This window comes from Musca autumnalis, unplaced genomic scaffold (genome assembly GCF_047663935.1).
Source record: "Musca autumnalis isolate F117 unplaced genomic scaffold, ASM4766393v1 scaffold_5, whole genome shotgun sequence".
NCBI classification, from domain to species: domain Eukaryota; kingdom Metazoa; phylum Arthropoda; class Insecta; order Diptera; family Muscidae; genus Musca; species Musca autumnalis.
In genome coordinates, this window is record NW_027412088.1 from 2,214,619 (window position 1) to 2,239,977 (window position 25,359).

At 35.0% G+C, this 25,359-nt stretch overlaps 1 protein-coding gene across 31 annotated transcripts in view; it reads left to right on the forward strand.

Moving 5' to 3' along the window:
- KCNQ (KCNQ potassium channel) overlaps window positions 1-25,359 on the forward strand; it is a 117,092-nt gene that overhangs the window by 72,037 nt on the left and 19,696 nt on the right. For 10 of the 31 annotated variants that reach the window (XM_073991220.1, XM_073991210.1, XM_073991229.1 and 7 more), the window contains 8 exons: window positions 10,513-10,701; window positions 10,782-10,916; window positions 19,950-20,032; window positions 20,097-20,272; window positions 20,344-20,469; window positions 20,528-20,638; window positions 20,699-20,886; window positions 22,755-22,799. In XM_073991220.1, coding sequence (XP_073847321.1) covers window positions 10,565-10,701; window positions 10,782-10,916; window positions 19,950-20,032; window positions 20,097-20,272; window positions 20,344-20,469; window positions 20,528-20,638; window positions 20,699-20,886; window positions 22,755-22,799 — 1,001 coding nt within the window. In that variant the 5' untranslated portion in view covers window positions 10,513-10,564. Of the gene's footprint in view, window positions 1-9,306; window positions 10,407-10,512; window positions 10,702-10,781; window positions 10,917-19,949; window positions 20,033-20,096; window positions 20,273-20,343; window positions 20,470-20,527; window positions 20,639-20,698; window positions 20,887-22,754; window positions 22,800-25,359 lie in introns of those variants that run through there. The other 21 variants (XM_073991227.1, XM_073991214.1, XM_073991231.1 and 18 more) reach the window with 11 other exon arrangements.

A 25,359-nucleotide genomic window follows, 5' to 3' on the forward strand; every position in this document is an offset into this window, starting at 1 on the left:
TGGAGCACACGATAACTCTCGAACGGATGAACCGATTCGGTTCAAATTTTGGCTTTCGTAATATTTTGCCAAAACTTAGTTTAAGTTCGAAGATGAGCTACATTGGTTCACTCCATCCGGTACTTCCCCCACAAAATGTCGAAAATGTTCGGAACGTTTGTGCACACGATAACTCTTGAAGGGAGTGACCGATTTGGTCCATACTTTGTATAGCGTAAACTATCTACCAGAGTAATATGAGGTTCCAATATGGTCTCAATATGTCCACTCCTTCGGGTACCTCCCACACAAAATTTAGGAAAAGTTCAGTTTAGGGCCATCTCTCGAATCGCTTTGATTTTTGTTTTAGCAACTTGTACTGCCCTCCATACGACGGTACAAGTTTCATCAGAGGCAAGTCCATACTTCCTGAAAGCATGAAAGTTGCAAAAAACCCCTATGACACAATGTGAGGTGGTTGGAGCGCAAGATAACTCTCGAACGGATCTGCCGACTCGGTCCAAAATATGGCATCAGTAATATTTTGTCCAAACATAGTTTAAGTTTGAAGATAAGCCATATCGCTACACTCCTTCAGATACCTCCCCCCTATGGCACCATATGTTGTGGCTGCAGATCCACTTCCATAACGGTCAATGTCGATCCATTCCTTTTAGTATCTCCTCCGCAAAACTTTTGATATTTAATCCTAATCAACTTTTTTGTCGGTTCAAATTTTTTAAAACCCCCTAAATACATACGTATTTTGGGAAAAAATTGTTTCAATATACACAGGCAAAGCCGATTGATACTTTTTTACTTGTCTTAATACAATTCTCTGAATTTTTTAGTTGGCTTTTACGAACTCTTTTACTTCTGGTTAAAAAGAAAAGTTTTGTGTTTGTATGACATGAAAGAATACTTTTTTCTTAGAATAGCTGGATATACAACCAGTTTTGAAAAGAAGGAGCCGTAGACAATTTTTGATTGGAAATATTCGATACAAGTCTAATCTGCACTCGCTAATTCGAGTTATTGTTCTTTTTGGAAGTTTTTATTTGAATTAATCAATTAATTAATGGTATACAAATAACATTAAAAGATTTTTGAGATAGAATCAGTCCTAGTGGTCAAAAATGTGTTCAATTGAAAACATAATATGGCAAAAAAATGGAACTGAAGTGGGTTTGTGATTCTGGATATGCACATTAAAGAAGAAAAGGCGTTATGTTCGGGCCGAATTGTTTATATCCTCCACCACATTAAAGCCCTGTATAAATCTATTCGACATATTCGCGAATGCAATCCCTGTATTCTATTTTGACAACTTTCTGCATGGAGGTTCTCCGTGGACCTATATTTGCAATTCCCTGCAGGAATTAGAACCCAAAAAGCCAAAAAGAGCTAATGCTTTAAGTGAATTGAATTATTCGAGCCTTCAAGACCAAAAAGGTGTTTGTATTGAAAAAGTGAATTCTAGCGAAGTCCCATACACGCAACCAATATGCAACTATCGTTTCGCTTTGGTTTAATTCAGATCATTAGGCATATCGGATGTGAATGGCTAAAAGACAAAGGCGGAGTTTGATAACTTATATTTACGCGGACTTTATTGCAAATTTGCAGACCTAAACCTACACAAAATTTTTAACTTTCATAATTTTTGGTCAAGGTTTTGAAAGTTCAGCTATTAATTTTATTAAAAACTGTATGAATTCCAACGGCAACGCAACTGGAGTTGTGTTGCAATGCATAATCGACCTATAAGTTTATTAGGGTATCATGATTATCATAAGATTTTATGGTTTCTATCAATACGGTTTCAGCAATACTTTGATTTACGCCTCCTCAATTTAAGTCATCCAAACTTATACTTGATCTATAAACATTTTTGGAGCATATTTACGACTAAGGCGAATTTAAGAAGGTGATCCGAAATGCGAATTCAGGCCGTAGTTTTCATTTGATGTCAAAAGTTTTTGTGCGAAGAGTCCACAAAAGTGAGAAGAAAATGATAAAATATTCTTTTCGATGCTTAAATAAAGACGTTGTAAACATATATTCTTTATAGAAGGGAATATTTGTTGTTATTTATTTTTGATTAAAGAATATGTTTTGACAGCAAATGGAGACATCAGTTGGTATTATTGTATCAACTTCTTTCTTCCACCATGATTTACGACAATATGCTTTTTATCGAGGTTTCTAAAATTATGGTTTTCTCCCGTTATTTTAGAAATTCTTGTTTGAAAACAAACATGAAACTAATATTTTTCAGAAAATAAAAGTAGTAATTCGAACAAATTTGGTTTTAATTCGTCTTAGAGAAATAGACGACATGGCTTTTGAAAATAATGCAGAACATTTCAAATTATTTGCAGTCCAACCAATTTTCTTGGACAAATTTTCTTGGCTCATGCCGTCACAAACATTTTTGCGAAATTTTTAGATACTCCAAATATTATCAACATTTTACATATATAAATACACCCTAATGTACTAATAATATGTTCAATCTTTATGGTTTGTGTGTTCACCTTTCGGTCGTTTTATAAAATAAGTTACAGTTATTACCTGATAACACGTTGACAAACAAAAAATACAGTGTGCGACTTAAGTATTGAGACCCCCTGCAAAAGCATAAAATATCATTCGTCTAAAGCTAATTTTACGTTATAGTGAGCTTGGGGCAAACCCTTAAATTTCAGAAAATAAATAAATGTTTTAACTTACTTCAAAGTATAACTAGCAAGTTAATCGGAACAATATTGCCCGAGATATGAACGTTTGAAGGGAAAAATTGTTTGCGTAGAAACTAAAACCGTGTTATTCACCGGTTTTGACAACTCCAAAACTAAAAAAATATTCAAAATAAGAAAACATTTAAAGGAATTTGAACTACTCCAATAAAAAACGTTTTGATGTATGAGTTACATAATTCATGATTTAACAAACATTAATTTATTGATGTATAAGGTTATCGTTGTAATAAAAATATGAGCAATAAAAGGGCAATAAATAACCATATAATTAGGTAAAACTATGTGTAATTTAAAATGAAATACTCCAACATCTTCTTCCGAAATGTGACCGATAAAAGATTAAAAGTTTTTGTGTCAAACCGTTATAAGCCCGAGGACTCTCTTTCTCTTTATTTCCAATTAACTCCCTGGGGAGCATAGGGCCTTTACAAAGTTTTTCCAAGCTATTCTATCATTCGCAATCTGGTTTATTTCATTCCAGCTAGTACCGCTTCTCTCTTTATACACATATGTACCTTGTTACTAGACAGCGGAATTTTATGCAACCCCTATTTTTGGTCCGCTTCATGCCAAATTTTGGGACTAGGCATACTTTTGGCTTCTGATTCAATTGCAATCGAAACATATGACATATGCAAATTATGCAAAATGCATACAATTTTGCATATGCAAAATTTATGCATTTTACATATTTTCGTATGCAACAAATATTTCAATAATAGGTACAAAAATGTTTGTATGTACAATTTTTCTGTTTAAAATTCTTTTCAGACAACTCAATAAAATAGAGAAATGTATAACCACATCCTCAACCTTCAAAACACCGAAAATCGGGAGGTATCGTCCTATGGGGACTATATGAAGGCCTGAACCTAAACCGGCAAATCTTAGGTGGAAAGTTGTTTACCCCCAAGGAAGACTTAATACCAAATTTCAGCTGTTTTGGCGGGATATTGAGGCCACCCCCGTACCGTACTATGGGAGCTATATAAAGACGTGGACCTATACCGACAAATTTCAGATGGAAAGTTGTATGCCCCGAAGGAAGACTTAATACCAAATTTCACCCATTTCGGAGGGATATTAAGGCCACAACCTTCTAAATACCAGAAATCCGGAGGTACCGTTCTATGGGGGCTAAATGAAGACGTGGACCCATATCGAGAAATTGCAGGTGGAATGTTTTATACCCCCAAGGAAGACTAAATACCAAATTTCAGTCATTTCGGTGGGATACGGAGGCTACAACTTTCAAAATACCGAAAATCGGGAGGTACTGTTCTATGGGGGCTATATGAATACGCGGATCCATGCGGACAAATTTCAGGTGTAAAGTTTCATACCCAAAACGAAGACTTAATACCACATTTCAGCCATTTCGGTGGGATTTTTAGACCACAAATCCTTGTATATATTTTTGCATATGGTTTTGCATATGCTCATTATACCCTACACCACTATGTGGGGAGGGTATTATAAGTTGGTTTTGGCCAAAAAGTTTGTAACGCATCGAAATAATGGTCGTAGACCCATACTTATACCAAAATTAATGTCTCGACGAGCTGAGTCGATCTGGCTATGTGTGTCCGTCCGTCCGTCCGTCTGTCCGTCCGTCTGTCCATCTAAACCTTGTAATCACGCTACAGGTCGCAATTTTGATAGGATCGTCACGAAATTTTGGATGTTGATGGGGGTCCCGGAGGGGAAGAAGCCTATTGATAATATTCGGATAATATTTAGGGGTCGGAATGGGCAAAAAACTTATGTGGATAAAAAGACAACGTTTTTTCCAAAGCGAATATCTCAGCTTCTATACGGGGTATACCAAAAGCAAAACCTGACAATAAAAGTAGAAAATATCACCTTTCTAATCATATAAAGTAGGTTCTCGTAGGTGATCAAACAACGAAGATATCACAATAGTCGCAAATAAAGCCCAAATTTAAATTTTTCGATTTTAATTATAATGACGAATAACACAGCTTTGGTTGGAAACTTTCCAAAAGCAAAGCCTGGCTATGAAAGTAGAAGATCCCATCTTTACAATGATGTAAACTAGGTCGGCGTAGGTGACCAAATAACAAAGATTTCGCAATAGTCGGTAATACATCCCATTTTTCCGCTTTTTTGGAAATCACGCTACAGGTCGCAATTTTGATCGGATCGTCACGAAATTTTGAGGGTTAATGGGGGTCACACAGATGAAGAAGTCTATTGATTTTGGTGATGATCGGATAATATTTAGGGGTCGTAATGGGCAAAAAACTTATTTGGAGAAAAGAACAACATTTTTTTCCTAAGCGAATATCTCAGGTTCAATATGGGGTATACCAAAAGCAGAACCTGGCCATGAAAGTAGAAAATATCACCTTTCTAATGATGTAAAGTAGGTTCTCGTAGGTGACCAAACAACGAATATATCGCAATAGCCGCTAATAGAACACAACTTTTCATTTTTGCGATTTTAATAATAATGACGAATATCACAGCTTCGGTTGGGGATCTTCCAAAAACAAAATCCGACTATGAAAGTAGAAAATCCCATCTTTACAGTGATGCAAAGTAGGTTGGCGTAGGTGGCCACGTAACGGAGATATCACAATAGTCGGCAATACATCCCATTTTTTCATTTTTTTTTTTTTGTAATCACACTACAGGTTGCAATTTTGATCGGATCGTCACGAAATTTTGGGGGTTAATGGGGATCCTACAGAGAAAGAAGCCTATTGATTTTGGTGATGGTCGGATAATATTTAGGTCGGAATGGGAAAAAACTTATTTGGAGAAAAAGTCAACGTTTTATTTCAAGGCGAATATCTCCGCTTCTAAAAGGGGTATATTAAAAGCAAAACCTGCTAATGAAAGTAGAAAATATCACCTTTGCACCTTTGTAGGTTGTCGTAGGTGGTGGAAGATATCGCAATAGCCGCTAATAGAACACAACTTTTCATTTTTGCGATTTTTAAAAAAATGACGAATATCACAGCTTTGGTTCGCGACCTTCCAAAAGCAAAGTCTAAAAATGAAAGTAATAAAATCCCAATGATGGTATCCAAATAACGGAGATATCGCAATAGTCGGTAATACATCCCATTTTCCACTTTTTTGGAAATCACGCTAATTGGATCGTCTCGAAATTTTGGGTGTTATTGGGGGTCCAACAGAGGAAAAAACCTTTTGATTTTTGATAATGGCCGGATATTATTCAGGGGTCGGAATGTGAAAAAAAATATTTGGAAAAAAGACCAGCGTTTTATTTCAAAGTTAATATCTCCCTTCTGTAGGAGGTATATCGAAAGCAAAACCTGGCAAGGAAAGTAGAAAATATCACCTTTACAACGATGTGAAGTAGGTTGTCATAGGTGGTCAAACAACAGAGATATCGCAATAGTCGGTAATGCATCCCTTTTTCCATTTTTGTGCAATCACACTACGAAATTTTGATCGGATCCTCACGAAATTTTGGGGTTGATGGGGGTCTAACAGAGAAAGAAGTCTATTGATGGTTGGCATACATCCCACTTTTCCATTTTTTATTTGGGTTGTATTGTCGATGCACTTAAATGCGTTTCAAAAAAATTGACCTGTGTTAATGAAGACATTCAGAGCAAAGTCGCTAAGCTATCCCAATTTTAATATTTTATATTTTATTAGTTAAAAGCTTAACAACAAGGGTAGTGGTGTAGGGTATCACATAGTCGGCCCGACCGACTATAGCCTTGGCTCACTTGTTTTATTTATACATAATATGTCAAAATATGCACGATATGCAAAATATGCAAAAATGTCTAGGCCTAATTCGTTTTATTTTGTGATAAAACGAGTTTCTGTCTAATCAGATTTTCACTATGACCATCCTAACCATATATGCATTTGCAAAGGATTCCGCTATCTACTTATTACCCTATAAAAAGCTACTTGAAGTTTTTTTTTAAGAACACAACCAAATGTTCCCGAATAAACTTAAATACAATGTCTAAACTTTGCACATCGTAATATTTCTTCTAGACATAGATAGATAGATACTGCTTTGGGTACGTCCCCCGCAAATTTTCAAAAATTTTGCCACAAGTCAAGCTTAGGAACTCTTCTCGGATCATCATGCAGCAGGCTGTGTTCACGGCTACTTTTTCAACGGTACAATTTTTTTCGGAGGAAAGTCCATACTTCCTGATATAATGTCTATACAAAAAATGGCTGATGAGCACGAATTGAGCATTCGATTTGGCTGAAACTTTACATATAGTACTATTTTTCCAAACTTACATCATGTTCCAAGAAGGTCTATATCGGAAAACATTTTCGGGTACCTTCCCCACAAAAGTTCACAATTTTTGCTTAAGTGCTGTTTAAAAGCTGTTCGAGTATCGTTAGCAAATTTTTAACCGAAGTGCTTCTTGTGGTCTTGTTTACCGGGCAATGGTTTTCATGAGCAAGTCCATGCTTCCTGACATATTAGTCAAAGAGGTCTAAAAAATCTACGGTGACCACCTATAGAAAGGAGTGATTGGCATTGGTCTAACATTTGCGCATAGTAATAGACTTGTTCGAATACGGACTATATCGGTTCACTCCGTCTGGTACCCCCTACACAAAATTTATTCATTTCTCCCTAATGTGCAATTTAGGGACACATTTACGTTCGTTTTGACATTGACGTTCTCCGGTCTTATATTGTGACAGAACAATTTGAATCGGCAGTAAGTCCATACTGACTGACAGACTTTGGACATCGTAATCGTTCTTCCAAACTTAAGATGGACTATATCGCTCCTCTTTTTCCTTTTAGACTTAAGAACAGGTTCAGACGTGTTTTCGGAAACTTGTTAATTTTTTTGCTGGGCAATTGAGTCCATAAATCGATACAATAACAAAGTATGGCTTTCGGTCTATGGATACAACCCAGCAAAAAGTTTGTGTCCAAAGATGATTATGAAGATTTGCCTTGATCTGCCTGAATGGGCGGGACCTATCCACCATATGGTAATTGGGATGGCTCTCACGGTAACATCCGAGTAGCTATTGCAACTCGTTTTTGGAAGATTTGATGCCGATGCGCTTGTAGGGATGTACAAACTGACTTATGTACTTGTAGGGGCCTCTAATAACTGCTAATAAAATGTAACGAACGGAGTGCGTTATTCGCGACAACATTTGAACTGCATCCGGATGCTATTTAAATGTGAGAAATGGATGTCAATCGTTAGATTTCATCCGGATGCATTTAAAATGTAAGGAATTGGAGTGTATTTTTCACTGAACTGCATCCGGTTGAGCATAAAATGTGGGGAATGTAGTTCCTTTTTTCACTACCCCGTTAGAACTGCATCAAAACATGTCGTGAAAGAACTAGTCTACATTGCACTACTTCCAATTAATTTTGCATGTAGAATAAAAAAAAAAAATTAAAAACATTAAGTTTCAGTGTTTTATTATAGAAATGCACTTAAAACTAGAAAATAATCTGTCGCTTAGCCTCAATAAACATATTCTTCCTCATGATGGAATCTCTCAAATAAAACACTTGCCGTTTAATTTTGCCACCATTTATAATTTATATGCAAGCGTTTTATTTATATATTAAGGCTTTACCAAAATGTGGACTTATGGCCATAATTTTTGGTGGGGAAGTTTCTGTACCATTGGGAACTCCAAATGCCAAGTTACAGTCAATTCTGGCAAAAAATGAAAATAAAATCGTTGAACCAATTGAAATCGGGTGGTACCACTATATGGGGGCTATACCAAAACCTGGACCTATGTCAACGATTTTTGGTGGAGAAGTTTCTGTACCATTGGGGACTCCAAATGCCAAGTTACAGCCAATTCGGCCTAAAAATAAAGATAAAATCCTTAAAACACTTGAAATCGGGCCGTGCCGCTATATGGGGGCTATACCAAAACCTGGACCTATGTTCACAATTTTTGGTGGGGAAATGTCTGTATCATTGGAAATCCCAAATGCAGAATGATAGCTAATTCGGGCAAAAACGAAGAAAAACTCCTCAAAATACCTGAAATCGCTTGGTACCGCTATATGGGGGCTGTAGGAAAAAATATTCATGTATTGTCATCCAAATCTGAAAAGTGTGCAAAGTTTCAATTCGATTGGTCGACTGCAACTGCGTTAAAAATGAGTTACTAGATTTGAACTAAATCGGGTGGTACAGCTATATCGGGGCTATATGAAAAAATGGACCCATATTGGATTTGGTTTCATATTCATGTATTGTCATCCAAATCTGAAAAGTGTGCAAAGTTTCAATTCGATTGGTCAACTGCAACTGCGTTAAAATGAGTTACCAGATTTGAACTAAACGGACACCAAAGAAGGTTAAATAAAACATTGTAAAACACTTCCAGAACGAACAGGAGTATTCTATAAGAAATGCTGTAATTTATTTTAATTATTTAACAAAATAACTATTTCCAACAAACATCTCCCAAGAGAAGACTTGTGAATTATTTACTGTAGAACAGTACCTTTTATTCCTTAAAGAAGATCGTGTGATCGATTATCACCCCGCAAAAAACATGCTTCTCAGTCAGATGTGTTAGCAATTTAAGCTGAAAATTGTTGGCACACCCTGTACAATAACCGATTATAACTGCCGAAATTGCCCATGCACTTGACACAGTGAAGCAATGTTGTTGGAAATGTAAGACGATCGTCCATACATACCATCCATGGCTGTCGAACATTCTCATTCATTTAAACCATGTCAGTTGACAATGTCAATAAGCGAACGACATACCTACGTATCTACATACATGCATATGTACGTATGTACGTACGACTGTAATCGTGACAAAATTGCCAAATGAATGATTATTCTTGTCTTTCGTTCGCTTGTTTGTTTATTTTTTGGCGGTTTGGTTGTTTATTTTAGGAGAAAATCAAACGCTTCTCGCCACTTATCCTTATCTTTATGTCCGATTGTTGTACCCGAATACGAGTTGTACTATAAGCTTATCTAAATAAATATCTACGCAAAGCAAAAAGCTGTTGGGGTTTTGCAATAACGATCGCCAGTTAAACGATTCTACTTTTTTCAGCTGGACATGCATTTGCATGAGACTGTCGTTAATGGGCAGTCTACCTATTCTATTTGGGTAATTAGTACCTTTGACGCAGACGCTGATCTTAGAAGTCGCTGTATGTTAAGAGGAAACAATGACGATGTTTGTTATCCAGAAGATGTCGATCGTCTTCGGTCATAAAAGTACGTCATAATAGGCACAAGTGTGCGTGACCGTACATACCAACATATATGTATGTTGATGTGTGCGTTGAGGCGGGTGGTGGGCCATTGGGCTGGTTGGATCGCAACGCACTGATCGACTTGGATTGTCACCTTAAAGTGGGCAAAATTCGTGTGCGAAGCCGTTGACAGTGAAGCCAACGTCTACGTTGGCGGAAACTGCGACGTAAATCAAAAGTTTTCATTTTTATAATCGCCTTAATGTCAACCGTTGCGATGAGTGTTGATTTGTGGTTCAAATGTGCAAGACGTTATTGCTGCTAGAATCGAGCAGGCGGAGGAGTTGTATTTAACTGACAACAAATCTTAGGTTGAATTTATAGAACGCGCCATCAACGTATTCCCCCAAAATGGACCCCGATAACGATCCCATAATTTTCTATCAGAAGAAATTTAGGCTAAGGCAAGGCGACAGGAAAACACCATTAAATTTCAAAGAAAACAAAATAATATAACTGTAAAAAATACCCCGCGTTTTTTATTTCATTTGGTGTCTTTTTCTTTTGCAGGTCATGTAAGCTCATTTCACCTCCTCCACCAGATCGTTTAGCTCAACCGCGAATGTCACTACTGGGGAAGCCTATAAACTACAATCGCGGCAATCGCCGTGATGTCCGGTACAGAAGACTTCAAAGCCGTGTTTATAATTTCCTGGAAAGGCCCAGGGGGTTACCGGCTGTTCTCTATCACGTGATGGTGTAAGTAATTTGACAACTAAGTGTTTGAGTTTGTGTGTGTACTAATCATCCAATTGTAATTTTGTATTTGTTCTTTGCAGATTCCTCATGGTCTTTACCTGCCTTGCGTTGAGCGTATTCTCAACCATAAAAGAATACGAGGAGGATGCTTTGTATATATTATTTAGGATGGAAATATTAGTTGTTATTTGGTTCACAATGGAATTTTTCTTACGGTAAGTTCGCAACATGTTGAATTCATGAATTTTATAATGGACTGTAATACGAATAGTCTCGAATACGGTGAATAGAAATTTCGCACGCTGTTTCTAGGTCTCATACATTTTTATTAGAGAACGTTTGGTGTTAGCGAAATCCCCCGATTCAGCAATTATGTCGAACAAAATTTCCAACGACCTTGGAAAAGTAATAATCTTCCCATGTAAATAGTTTTGTTGCGATACGATAATAACTCATTTAACTTCAAATATTTTGGACAAAGCTATAGAACGTGAAGGGTGTGTTATATTTATAGACATATCTAAAGACATGACGTTTATTTAGATCAGGGATCGACTCGGCTCATTTGAACACAACAATCGGGGAGTGGTACACAAAGAAATACAATAGAAAGCTCATTTTAAAAAAAATACAAGCACACAATATTAGATAAAGTTTATATCCATCGAACTAAATATTTATTGAGTTGCAAGGTCTTACGTCAATAGAAACCATTACCGAAGTATTTTCTTTGATTAGTACATGTCGCAAAAATGATTGTAGTTAATTTAAGTAAGAACAATTTATCTCGGAATTTTTGTGACTAGCGACATTTTTTAGTGATCGACCGAAAGTGTTGAGAAGTAAAAGCAACCACAATAAATTTCTTCAATACGTAGATACTCGTACATACCAACAGGTAATTAAAAACCAGCAAAATAGTGAGAAAACTAAAGTTTTTTTCTGATTTGACACTACGATACTTTTCACACAATTATACATACATAATCGCAATCAATAAAAAATAAGTTACAGCCCTTTTATTATTTTCAATAGCTACACCCTACATATGGTATAACTTGAAATCTGGTCTAGTCATCGTCCCTTGATCCTGGGAAGATATTTGAAATTTGTTTTTTAAGTAGGAAGGCTATACCTTTTGAGAGATAATCGAACAATTAACAAACTTCAATCTTTGGTGATCGATCCAGGATTAATTTCCAACATAGTTGCTTTTAATGAAGACATCGTTGAGTATTAATGTTGCACGATTTGAGCAGCGGAGCCCAACACACTTTGTATAGCATTGTCACAGAAGACAGATCTTGGATATATGCATATCGAGAAAATGAGACGACACCAATGCCGAAGAAGACACGTGCTTCCTGTAGATAAAAGGTTCGTCGCCGAGTGAACATAAAGACGGCCTATCGGATTAAAATATGCATTTATGTATGTATTGACTGTAAGCTATTGAAAGGGCGTCCAGCAGTATTATTTATTTCACAGTCCCACTTTGTATGTTTGGCACTAAGGTTTGCCTAGAAGAAAAATCCATCAGCAGTTTGTGTGATGGCAATGGTATTGTGTAGGAGAATAGGGTTCATAATTACTGAGTGTTACTTCTATAGATACATATGTAAGTTGTAAGTCTGTAAGAAAAGAGGCTGCTAAGATATCTCCACAGGTATTTCAATTAGAGATGGCGATCGCGAATACCCGAATCCCGGGAATTTCTTCTTCTGAGTACCGGAATTTTTCAAGTTAATAATATTAGGAACAATAAACCTCACCAAAATGGATTGGAAGAAATATAAATTACCAATTTTGCCATGAAGAGTTTAATCTTAAATAAATTTTAAAAAGCAAATTCTAAAAATTCGCAAATTTTTCTACGATAAATCAAAGAAAAATCGTTTTCTAGAAAAAAAATCATTTAAAGAGCACGCAACCGGCTCACCTGCTCTTTAACCGTTTAGTAGTCGTGATCCGATGCCTCCACCAATTCTTGACATTGAAAATACCAGTTAGAAGCGGAAACCCTTGTGGTTTTACTAAAAAAATATATGTACATGAAGTAAACGTTTTAGTGGAAAGTCGTTTTTTCCAACTTCGCTTTTAAAATCTTTGTAGGATGAATTTTTTTTTAATAGCCTCAGCCTTTAGGCTAAAGAGGGTATTTACACTTTGATACGACCAAATGAGGCACATCATCGAAATAATGGTTTTAGACCCCAAGTATGTTTGCACGTCTGTCTGTCTGTCCGTCTGTCTGTCTATCTGGCTGGCTGGTGCGCACGATAACTCTCGAACGGATCAATCGATTCGGTTCAAATTTTAGGTATCGAAATATTTTGTCCAGATTTGATTTAAGTTCGAAGATGGGCCATATAGGTCCACTCATTCAGGTACCTCCCCCAAAAATGTTAAAAAATTGTCGCAAAACTTGTGCACACGATAACTCTTGTAGGGAATAACCGATTTGGTCCATACTTTGCACATTGTAATTTCTATCAAACTTAGATGAGGTTCCAATATGGACTCAATCGGCCCACTCTTTCGGGTACCTCCCACACAAAATTTCGGAAAAGTTCAGTTTAGGACCTGCTCTCGAATCGCTTTGATTTTTGTTTACGCAAGTTGTATTCGCAGTCCTCTATACGACGCTGCAAGTTTCATTAGGGGCAAGTCCATACTTCCTGAGAAAATAGCCTGAAAGTTACAAAAAACCCTATGACACCCTGTGTAGTGGTTGGAGCGCAAGATAACTCTCGAACGGATCTGCCGATTCGGTCCAAAATTTGGCTTTCGTGATATTTTGTCCAAACTTAGTTCAAGTTCAAAGATGGATTATATCGGTCCACTCCTTCCGGTGCCTCCCCCACAAAAGTTCGAAAATGTTCGGAAAATTTGTGCGTACGATAACTCTTGAAGGGAGTAACCGATTTGGTCCATACTTTGCACATTATGAAATCTACCAGATTAAGGTGGAAGCGCAAGATAATTTTCGAACGGAAATACCGATTCCGACCAAAATTTGGCCTTCGTAATATTGTTTCCAAACTTACTTTAAGTTCGTAGATAAGCCATATCGGTCCACTCCTTCAGGTACCTACCCCACAAAAATTGTGCGCGCGATAACTCTTGATGGGAGTGACTGATTTGGTCCATACTTTACACATTCTTATAATATCTACCAGATATAGATCAGGTTCAAATATATGGACTATATTTGTCCACTCCATCCCGTACCTCCCACACAAAATTGTATATAAGTTCACTTTAAGACCTGATATTGAATCACTTTGATTTTTGTTGAAGCATCTTACATTCGTTGCCTCAATTACGATGGTAAAAATTGTTTCAGGGGCAAGTCCATACTTCTTGAGAAAACAGCCCGAAGGGTGTAAAAACCCCCTACGGCACCCCCATGGTCTATGTCGGTCCATTCCTTTAAGTATGTTTTCCGCAAAATGTTTGAACTTTAATCCTAATCAACATTTTTGTCAGTTCATACCACCAAAATTTTGAAACCCCTTAAATACATAAGTTTTTTGTGAAAAAAGTGTTTCAATTTGCACAGGCTGAGGGTATATCTCTGTCGGCAAAGCCGACTGATACTTTTTTACTTGTTTTTTTTTTTTTTTTTTTTGATATTTTAACTTTCATCTCTATTATTTTAAGTTACCATGTAGATTTTCTATAAAAAATTAAGTTTTTTACTTAAATATTATCTTAATGTGGCAAGAAATTCCACTGTCCCCAAAAATCTAGCAACCCCGTGTTAATAGAAAGAAAAAATCCCGGAATTTTAAAAACATAATCCTTTCGACATCCCTATTTCCAATTTTATGTATTCCAACGTTACCTTTACGACACGTGTTCGCAGACGCATGCATAGATGCTTAGTAATAATTTAAGACGTTTATCAAATCATAAACAAAGTTATAATAATAATGTTATCATATTAAGCTTCTTTTTTTAGAATTTATGTGTGAATTTTATTGTTCTGCTGATCAATTTTCTTCTCCAAACAATACTTAGCTAGCGACCGTCTTTGTTATTTAACAGATTTTGTTTTCAAATTTATTAAGACGATAATGAATTGATAGTAAATCTCATTAGAGCATGCTAATCACAAAAGTTACCATAAGTTATTATATTATTTTGAGCAAACAAACAAAAAAGCTGTTGTTTGAATATATGGTCAGAATCTTAACCACTAAAGCCAAATTTTGGTTTATCGTTTATTAACATTTATTAGTTTGATCTTCACCTAATTGTAAAAAATATATTGACATACTTATTTATTATAGCATAATTTGTTTTATTTCCATTTAGTTCGACGCATTATAATTGACGGCACGTACGGCATCGTATTACATATGCGCCATATTCGCCCATTCAATCAATTAGCAAATACAATGTGAGCTTTTAACTGCGGTTCTGCTGTTTCGAACTAAAATATGAATGCACAACAAACGGTGAAAAACGGTGTTTCTTATATTTTTAACATTAAATGGTATAACTTTCTTGAATATTGAACGGTCGAATATCTGTGGACCAGAACCAGAGAAAACAGTATAACAATCTCATTTGCTTTGCTATTTTGACCTTTAAGTACCGTCTATACAGATGTTTACACAGATGTTTATTAAGATTTGAGTTACATTTTTGTAGTTGCTTTTTTACCTCAAATTTCATGGGTTTGATATCTGTAGACCAAAACCCGAGAAAAAAATGTAAAAAGAAGTTACATCTTGACGATTATGACCTAGAAGATGAATTTTTGAAGTATTTATTACGAAAAGGGAAAGCTCTCGAATGGGGAAAAACAATAAAATCTCTTAAAAAATATATGAGTTATGCCATTTTAGTGTCTTTTATTAATATTTGTATTTTTAACATTGGACCCTAGTGCGTACAATTGTTATTAATTATAAAAATATATTACAATTCATACGCAATTCTATGAACTTTTTTCTAAACGAGCTTTGAAATTTGCAGGAGATTTGTATCAAATAGAGATCTTTTATTTTACAGAGCTACAAAATATGCATATATTTTTAGCCCCAAAGCGGGCGGTATTGTTATATGCTGGCTAAATAGTATTTCTTTCAGTATTCATATGTACATATATTTTTATATTGAAATTTTTTGTGCACCTACTTTGACATTTTTTTGTAAGGAAATTGTTTCCTCATAAAAACGAAATATTTTAAATTTTAGCTAAATCGGTTTATTATTGTAGGTAAAGTCCTGAAAATACATAAAATCGGGTGGTATCGTTATAAAGGGTCCATACCCCGGTGGTCGCGAAAGTAATCAAAAATATATAGTTCGAGAGCTCCGCTAAATTTATGTACAATTAGAACAGCGGGACACCTCGAGACTTATATCCCATTGAAAGAGGACAATTTAAAAATATACGCTTAAAAAGGTTTCAAAACAAATCAGTTTGATCTACAGAAATGTAAAGCAAATACAATTACTTCTAAGCACATTCAAATACGCCAGGCTTTATACTATCGGTTAGCTGAAAGAACCATTAAAAAGTTACAATAACTCGTGACAATATAATATATGTATACATAATTGTTCAACAAACATTCCAGAAGGGACAATGGAGACTTCTTTCATATCAATGAGCTCACCCCGATTCATATTATCTCAATGCTATGGCACCAACTGTTTATCGCCGAGTCCGAACGGCGTGTCCTAAAGACACAACAGCTTTGTTCCTTTACTTTTTAATGGTAAAAGTGGTAAAAGAGAAAACTGTCAAAATTGCTCTTTCATGACCAGTTTTAGCAGAAAAGTAAAGGAACGGAAAAATTGTAGATCTGATAAGAGTGTCAAAAAGAAACCAAAAAAATAAAACTTCTTCTTTTATTTCACTGTTTTTAATTTTGTTTCGTCTGCATTCGCTTTTTTTCTTTTGTTTTGGTTAATTCTTTTCTTCATCATCAAACAAAAATCAGTTCTACAATTTTTTACCCGAAGAAATTTGTCTGGAAGGCTGTGGTAAAAGAGAGTCATTTTGCTTATCTCTTTCTCTCTCTCTCTCTCTCTCTCTCTTAAAAATGGCTTCCAGTTTTACCACTTTTTGTGGTTAAGAAATGCTTTGCAGGTTAAAAATCGTAAACTCAGGCAAGTAAAGGAACACAACTAACTTGTAGAGAAGTTTTACATGGCTGGAATACTCAGGAAATGTCGCCAGCATCACTGTGGGGTATTATGCCACTGTTGAAAATTTGACATATGGTCCACACAAATCGACGGATTTCTTGCGAATTTGAGTATTTTTTTGTAACGAAAAAATCATATTAAAGTCATTTTATTACACCCTCAGCCTTTGGGCTAAAGAGGGTATATACACTTTGATACGACAGTTTGGAGTCAGTCGTGCGAGCAGATGCGCACGATAACTCTCGAACGGATCAACCGATTCGTTCCAAAATTTGGCATTCGTAACTTATTTTATGTTCAAAGAAGGGTCATATCGGTACAACCTCTCGGGTACCTCTCCCACAAAGGTTCAAGATGTTTCTGTAAAATTGTGTGAACAATAACTCTTGAAGGGAGCAATCGATTTGGTCCAAACTTTGCATATCATATTATTCCTTCCAGATACAGATCGGGTCTATATTTCTAGAGATAATGGCCTAATAGCTCCAAAAAACCCTGATGGCACAAACTAAAATAGCAAATCTGCAAGATAACTCATGCAGGGAGTTTCTGATTGGTCCAAATACGAGTAGGTGATGCCCCAGATATTGGTTTTTGTGGATTTTGGTGATATCAAGTTTGGAATCATTCTTTAGGCAGCTGATTGTATTCTGCATTTTATCCATCAACATTGACAGTGCAAAGGAATATCTCCATATGTATACATTTTATTATTGAAGACAGTTGTTGTATTTGTAGCATGTACTATAACACTGTGCAACATTTTTAAGGTGATCTTGTGCAAACAATTCGATCTGAGGATTTTTTGAAAGTACAGACCCAAACGACAAGAATCCCCAGTTGGGTTTTGTGGTGTAAGATCCAGCTCGGATTTTATGGCCCCATCTACACATGGTTAAATATTGAGCTTTTAAAGAAATTCGGGGCTATATCTCTGAAACCAATGCGAATCTTCTTCTGACCTCTGAAGCAAAATTGTTGATAAGGACAAGAATAAAATATTTGGAGAAATAATGAACTCGAAAAACTACATTTATTGCCTCAAATTTCAAAATATATGCACAAATTCCAAAATTTTTATACATTTCGCACAGTATCTCCAAAACCGTTATCTTTTTCTGAATATTTTCTTTTGGAAAAATATTCCCTGGAATGTAATACACAACTCTTCGGAACATGTCATTGTTGTAGAATGCCTTTATGCCGTTGTTTTCAGTACATTTTTTAACGACGATTTAATAAACATGTCAATAATGTAGTGGAATCCGAAATGCGAGAATAAACTCTTGGTGTGAACTGTGTTTTAAATATGTGTTGTAAAAGATATTATGCAAAATACCGCTGAAACAACATGAAGTACGCATTTTATAGTTTCAGAATGTTCTAAAGAATTGTTGAGAACTATATTTGGAAGATTTTGCAAAAGGTTACTTGGTTCAATTCCTAATAGTTTAGCCGATACTGACCAGAATTTCTGCAATTATGTAAAATTGTCTATATTTTATAGATTTTGATGCCCTAGATGGAGTTTTTCTTATATGCTTTTATCAAAAGATAAGTTCTACTAGTTTAGGGCTACAGTATTGCTAAAGACAGCAAGGTCAAATTCCTATTCGTTTCTGAGATAAAGGCCTGATAAATGCAATAAAGTGTAGATTTAGCCCGGTTTAGATGAGGCCATAAAATCCGAACTGGATCTGACAGAACAAAACCCTTCTAGGATTTTTGTAATCTAAATATGTACTTTCAAAAAATGCATACTAGAAGTTGTTTGCATTTTCAGTGTTGCATAGTGTAATTGAAAACTTCTTTGTTTATGTTTCTTTCTGTCCAAAATACGTGGAAAGTGACGGTCTCTCAACTGGACAATCTTGACTGCGACAATATACAGTGCTGCTCAAAACTTTTGAAACTGAATGCCTATTTCACATTTAAACTATTTTTAGCATACACATTTTTATGTTTTATGTGTAAAATAACGGAGGAACACTGGTTTTAGCCTGCTCAAAACATTTGCAAGCCCGTGGTTCGAATATCTATTACAATATTTTTTGAGGAGTTTTTTTTGTATTAATTGATATAAAATTGTTTTTAATCGTTTTATCCCACCTATGCTTTTGACAGACAAGTGTGCCGGAAACAAGGCATGTCAAAAATTGTAAGAAAAACAGTAATTATGGCTCGATATGTATATCAAAGATTATTAAAAATGTTTATTTTTTTTTAAATTGAGGACGCAGTCCAATATAAGTATAGAAACAGTACAGTATTTACTGTAACTGTTGGAAACCGCCATAAGAAGATAGAGATACCGGTATAACAGTTTAGGCAAATTTTGGGAAAACTGATTTCCAGCAAAAATGCAATTTTTCATAGAAATTTAGCTAAAAATGGTTGGAATTGTTTTGGAGTTGTGAAACCGTCGACTTAAATCAACATTTAAGTAATATGAATTTAAGAATGTGCTTGTTGTGACCAGGTCGAAATATAATAGAATTTGTTGTGCTATACATTGCAAATAAAACGATTTTTTATGGGTACTGAAAGCATGAGGTAGGGGAGATATTTATTATATTCAAGAACTAACCGAACATATTAACTGTCAAAATCGCATCATATAACTGAACGTTTATACATATAACCACGTAAGACTATTAATTTTTTGCGAATATTTTTCGTGTTCTTATCGGACCCGATCATTCATTCATTTAATAACTATCCTTAGAGAACAGTTTTCCCAAAGGATATATTTATTAATTTAGTTAACAATATTCTTTAAGATGAGTCCAAATAAATAAATTGTAAAACAAATTTTCTCAGTTGCAAATGTTAAAATGTTCCAAAAGTGATTTCGAGCTTTGTTTTGTATACAGTTGTGAAATAAGTGCAATAATTACAAATTATTTTTTTAAATCTTTAAAAACAACTCAATAAACTATAAACCTACAAAAATATGTGCATTTCAAATCGATAAATTTTATCAGATCTATGTTAAATGTGAAATAGTCATTCCAGTTGAAAATGTTTTCAGCAACACTGTATGTACCTCCAATGAAAATGTTTATTTTATTTATTTGCAGGCTGTGGTCATCCGGATGTCGTTCGCGATACCAAGGATGTGTAGGTCGTCTAAAATTTGTAAAACGACCTTTTTGTATTATAGGTAAGTGATAAATGGTATTTCTTACTGTGGTCCGAACTAATGTGCTTCGTATTATTGTTTGCAGATATTATTACTATAGTTGCTTCCGTAGTTGTATTAGGCATGGGCACATCGGGTCAAGTATTTGCAACAAGTGCCCTAAGAGGATTACGCTTTTTTCAAATCTTGCGAATGGTACGCATGGACCGTCGTGGAGGTACATGGAAACTATTGGGCAGTGTAGTATACGCACACAGACAAGTGAGTAGTGGAAACAATCCAACTTTGAACGAAATACCTGTAAACTGTGCTATTGAATTCACCCTCCTTAGGAACTTATAACCACTATGTACATTGGATTCCTAGGCCTTATTTTTGCATCGTTTCTGGTGTATTTGATGGAGAAAGATGTGAATGACAAGTTTAGTAATTTTGCACAAGCCCTTTGGTGGGGTGTGGTAAGTGGATTCTCTTACTGAAATAATCAGTGATCTTTAAGCTCTTTATCTTTCCTAGATCACATTATGCACTGTGGGTTATGGTGATATGGTTCCGGAAACTTGGCAAGGCAAACTTATAGCATCATTTTGCGCTTTATTAGGCATATCATTTTTCGCTTTGCCAGCGGTAAGTGGATCAGACCAAGAGGTATGCAGTTTGAACTTCTACATTTTGTAATTTTCACAGGGCATTCTGGGTAGTGGATTTGCTTTAAAGGTCCAACAACAACAAAGACAAAAACACATGATACGACGGCGTCAACCAGCTGCATCATTGATACAGGCTCTATGGCGTTGTTATGCAGCCGACGAGCATTCTGCATCAGTAGCCACATGGAAGATACACCAGGTGGCTTTACCGAGTCCACCAGCCTCGTAAGTACTATGTTCTCCCAAACCAATGTATTGCATATAACCGATCCATACAAACAAACAAAGAAACAATGCATGCATACACTTTATGCATACATACATACTTATGTAGATGACATAACTAATGAATCGGTCGTACGACCGTTCAATTAACCAATCGATCCATTCATGGATCAAATTCCATAACAATCGATCCCATAAATCAAATGAAGCGTTCAATCAATCATTGGGTGATATGCTTGCAATAGCACCAGGTATGTTAGGGACTCTTCCAAATGTTTGTTTTTTTCTCTCACGCTAAAGCTTTGACAACTTTTTTATAAATTCTTAAATACTCTTTCGACCACTTTCTTATTAAACATTCGAGTTCCGAAAACGCTCTCTGTTCCATTTTATAAACATTGTAGATAACGAGAGCATTAAATACTTTCGCTGGAGTTCTGGAGCTATGAATGGAGATTCAATATACACCCCTGGCCAAGATAATAGATATAACTTGTAAAGTTTTTTTGAAAGTTCATTAGAATAGTTATACTTGTTTAAAGAAATGGAGAACATGTTTTTTCTTATACCTCAATGTCATAAATAAAATGAATTAAGTTCAGGTAATGTTTCAACTAAGGGCAGTAGAATTGCTGGCCATAATAATAAATACACTCCAGCCATAAGCGGAAATAATAAGCTTTTATTTATTTATTTTTTGCTTTGCAATTGAAGTCAGTTTACAATTCTATGGCCAATTTAAAAATAATTACAAAGAATCCACCTGTACATCATAGCATATGAAATATTGTTGAAAATAAAACAATAGACTAGTACTTGGTACTTTCGAATCTTACTCCTACCACTTTCCTAACACAATTTGGAATACAGGACCTTACCTCTTGACTAATCCCAGGTGAAATTCCGCAACATACTTTCATCGTTTTTACCCAAAAATATTTGTCACAATGTTCCCATTCTGGGGTGAAATAAAATCAAATGCGATAATAAAGCAACAAAAAATAGGAATCCAAATGCAAAGAAAGAATCCAAATAAGAAAAAGGATGTGGAGTTCTTAGAGGACACAACATTTTGTTAGGAAAGTGATAGGGGTAAGATTTGAAAGTACCAACTACTAGTCCATTGTGTTATTTTCAACAATATTTCACATGCAAATTAATAAAAGTTTATTATTTCCGATTATAACTGAAGTGTATCTATTATTATGAACAGCAAATCTACTGCCCTTAGTTGAAACATTGCCTTAACTTAGTTCATTTTATATGAAACTTACGTTGGTTGTTAATTGCTAAACTTGTATGACATTGAGGTATAAGAAAAAGCTATTTCTTCTATTGAACTTTCAAGAAAAATGTACAAGGTGCCTCTATTATTTTGAGCAGGTGTGTATATGGTACTGAATGTGAATTATCTCTTATTCGCAAATATTATGCCCACTACTTCCGCCAGAGTATTTAACTGAATACCCCAAAAAAATTAATCTTAAACATCGGATTCCAACCCTGTACTCAAGCGGGAAATACTCTGCAGATTCCAGATTGTCTATCACTGGGTGTACTATGTCAGTTCTATATCGGATTTCTGAAATTGGCCATTATGTAAAACTTAAGGTTGTCATTTAATCTTTGAGTTGCAGGCCCAAAGCCCATTCTCTCTCTCTCCCTCCCTCCCTGTTTTCTCCCACATACTTGAATTCAAATGAATTTGCGTGTTGTGCCTGGTCTGTGTGTGAGTGAATGTTTTTCATTATCGCATGGATTTTGTTTCTTTCATCTCAAGACTCAAAACTCAGTTCTTCTTCTTTTTTGATTTGCATTGACAAAAATTAATCAGTTTCTTATATCTTTTGGTTTCTCGATTTTTTCAGTTCTGAGTATTGGGATAGACTGTTTAAGAGTTTAATTGAATCTAGGTAAACTAACCACAACAACAACGATTACATTTCAAACTCACCACAACACGTTTCGCCGCCAAAACAAATTTGTTTCTTTCGTCTAAAAAGCCCGCCTTCACCTTTTCGTAACTTTATATTCACATATAAATTTATATACATTTTTTTAAGTAAATATGACCGCTTTTCTCCAATTACCGCGACAAAACCTGCTAAATTTTATACTTCCGAGAGGTTACGTCAACAAATTCATTCGAACGCCACCAAATAGTCTCAACTTAAAGTATCTTAATTTCCATTTCAATTTTCACCACTTCTATTACGGCTTTCTTATGCTGCCTGCAGAAATACAAAACTAATCACACCAATCGCACACACACTTTGTATCTTGTGTTGCACCAAAACAAAATATTAAACATATATTTATCGATCTGCATACCTGTATATTCTCACATTTGAAATAAGTGTTTCCAATGCGAAATTATCCAGCGAAAAAAATCCGCGTGCTATAAACGGTAACAGATAACAGAATTCCACAAACTAATATTGATTTGGCATAACTCCCGAGTACTTCTTACAAAAAGAATTTTTAGGAATGAATATATTGGAGATAATATTACATAATAATAACATATTCTAATGAAAAAGAAAAAAATGTATGATCGCTAATATCCGAACACGGATTTGCAAATAAAGAATATTGGAGATAGCACATTTGTTAGGAAACCATAACCACATACATTTTTACGTATTTAACCGAATTTACCGATCCAATTGACATAGAATTATTCTTGAATAGATCCTTGAATGCATAAATTTCGTTTCTGATACCATTACATGAAATGTTCCTCCTTGGTTGCGATTTTGAATAAACTGCAACCTGTTAAGGGTAATGTTTCTATACAAAGTTTCGTAAACATTTTTTGTTGCATGCATTTTGTCTAGTCTTAGTTGTATTTATATCTTTGTGTTTTGCAGGATTTCAAAATATATTCTCATATTATGGACGATTCTTATCCAATGTTAACATAAATTGCCAATTAATAGCAAAAGACATTATAAAGGGCTTAAAACGTTGAAAACATTAAATGGGTTCATATTGTTATTTAGACGGATGAGTTAGTTGTCAATAACGTAGCTGTGCACAATGGTCCCAAATCCAAATTTTCTGGCCAAAACTACTTCAACGTCCATTTTGTATTGAAATTAATCATTTTTTATAATAAATGTGTACAAACAGCAATTCTTACGTTTTATCGACCAAAGTGACCAAAAACAGCCAAAAATTGTTGAACAGTGTGCTCCCGTTGTGTGGGGTCTAAACCAAAACATTTTTGGTACGAAGGATTGTTATCTTCAAGAGGTCAAAATACCAAATTTCAGCCGAATCGGCCATATAATGTCTCTAAAATCCACAAAATATCTAAAATCGGACGGTACTTTTATGTGGGGGCGATGACAAAAATGGTCCTATTTTCAAAAAAATTATACATACTTGTTTTCTACACTCTGAAACCCTTAAATATGAATTTTAAGGAAAATCGGTTGATAGATGTGGGTATTACCGTTCTATTTCAATTGGATATTACGTACAGTCACAACAGATACATATATACAAAAAATTCTCCCATCGTAAAATAGAAAAACCCACTTTATTTTAACTGTGGCAAATTTGAGCACGATTTGACTTCTGAATTTATTAGTACAGGCCCCCTGCTATCTCTCAAATTCGATTTGGAGGTGGACATTTTTTTAAAAGTTTAACTATATTTAAAAAATAATTTTTAATATATAAAAAACATTGATTTTATTACGCTAATTTTACAAATTTCATCGTTCTTTTTGTAAATATTATGAAAGTACTCATTGACAGCTTCCAGATTCATAATAACTTTGATCTCACTTCTGTATATTTATGCAGCGACGCAATACAACAAAAATTGTATATTTTACAGCACAAAGTCTGTTTTATTTTTACATAAAAATTGTCAACTTTGGTACTGCGCCAATCAACGAATACTAACGTTACTTACAAAAACTAATTATTTTCAGATGACTTGATGTGTTTTTTATTATTCCCTGCAAAAAAAAATTAATATTTCGAAACTTCAAAAATGGGGTTTTGGCCAAAAATTTCCTGATTAAAACCTATGTGCTGTGGGGCGGATAACTAATACATTATAAAGAAATTTCGTTACTAATATAATTTGTCTATAAGGCAATTCGTTATTCGTCATAGTGGTGTTCATTATAAAGACGTTCAATTGTATACCCATTCGATGATCACAACCTTTAATATATTTATCTTTTCTTGTAAACGAACTCCTTGATATAAATGAGAATCCATAAGGACACTCTCAACAAGAGGATAATATTTCTGTTAGGAGGAAAGGTGTTTTACTCAAGTTTTTGCTATATTCATCGTGAATATAAGTGCAAAGATATAGAGGACCCATATCGGACTTGGTAAAAATTGCGTATTTTGTGTGTAAACTAGAAATTTATTATCAGGATAATCAACGGTGCCTCATATTGTACGTCAAAATGTGTTCACATAATTAACTCTAGAAATTGAACTTGT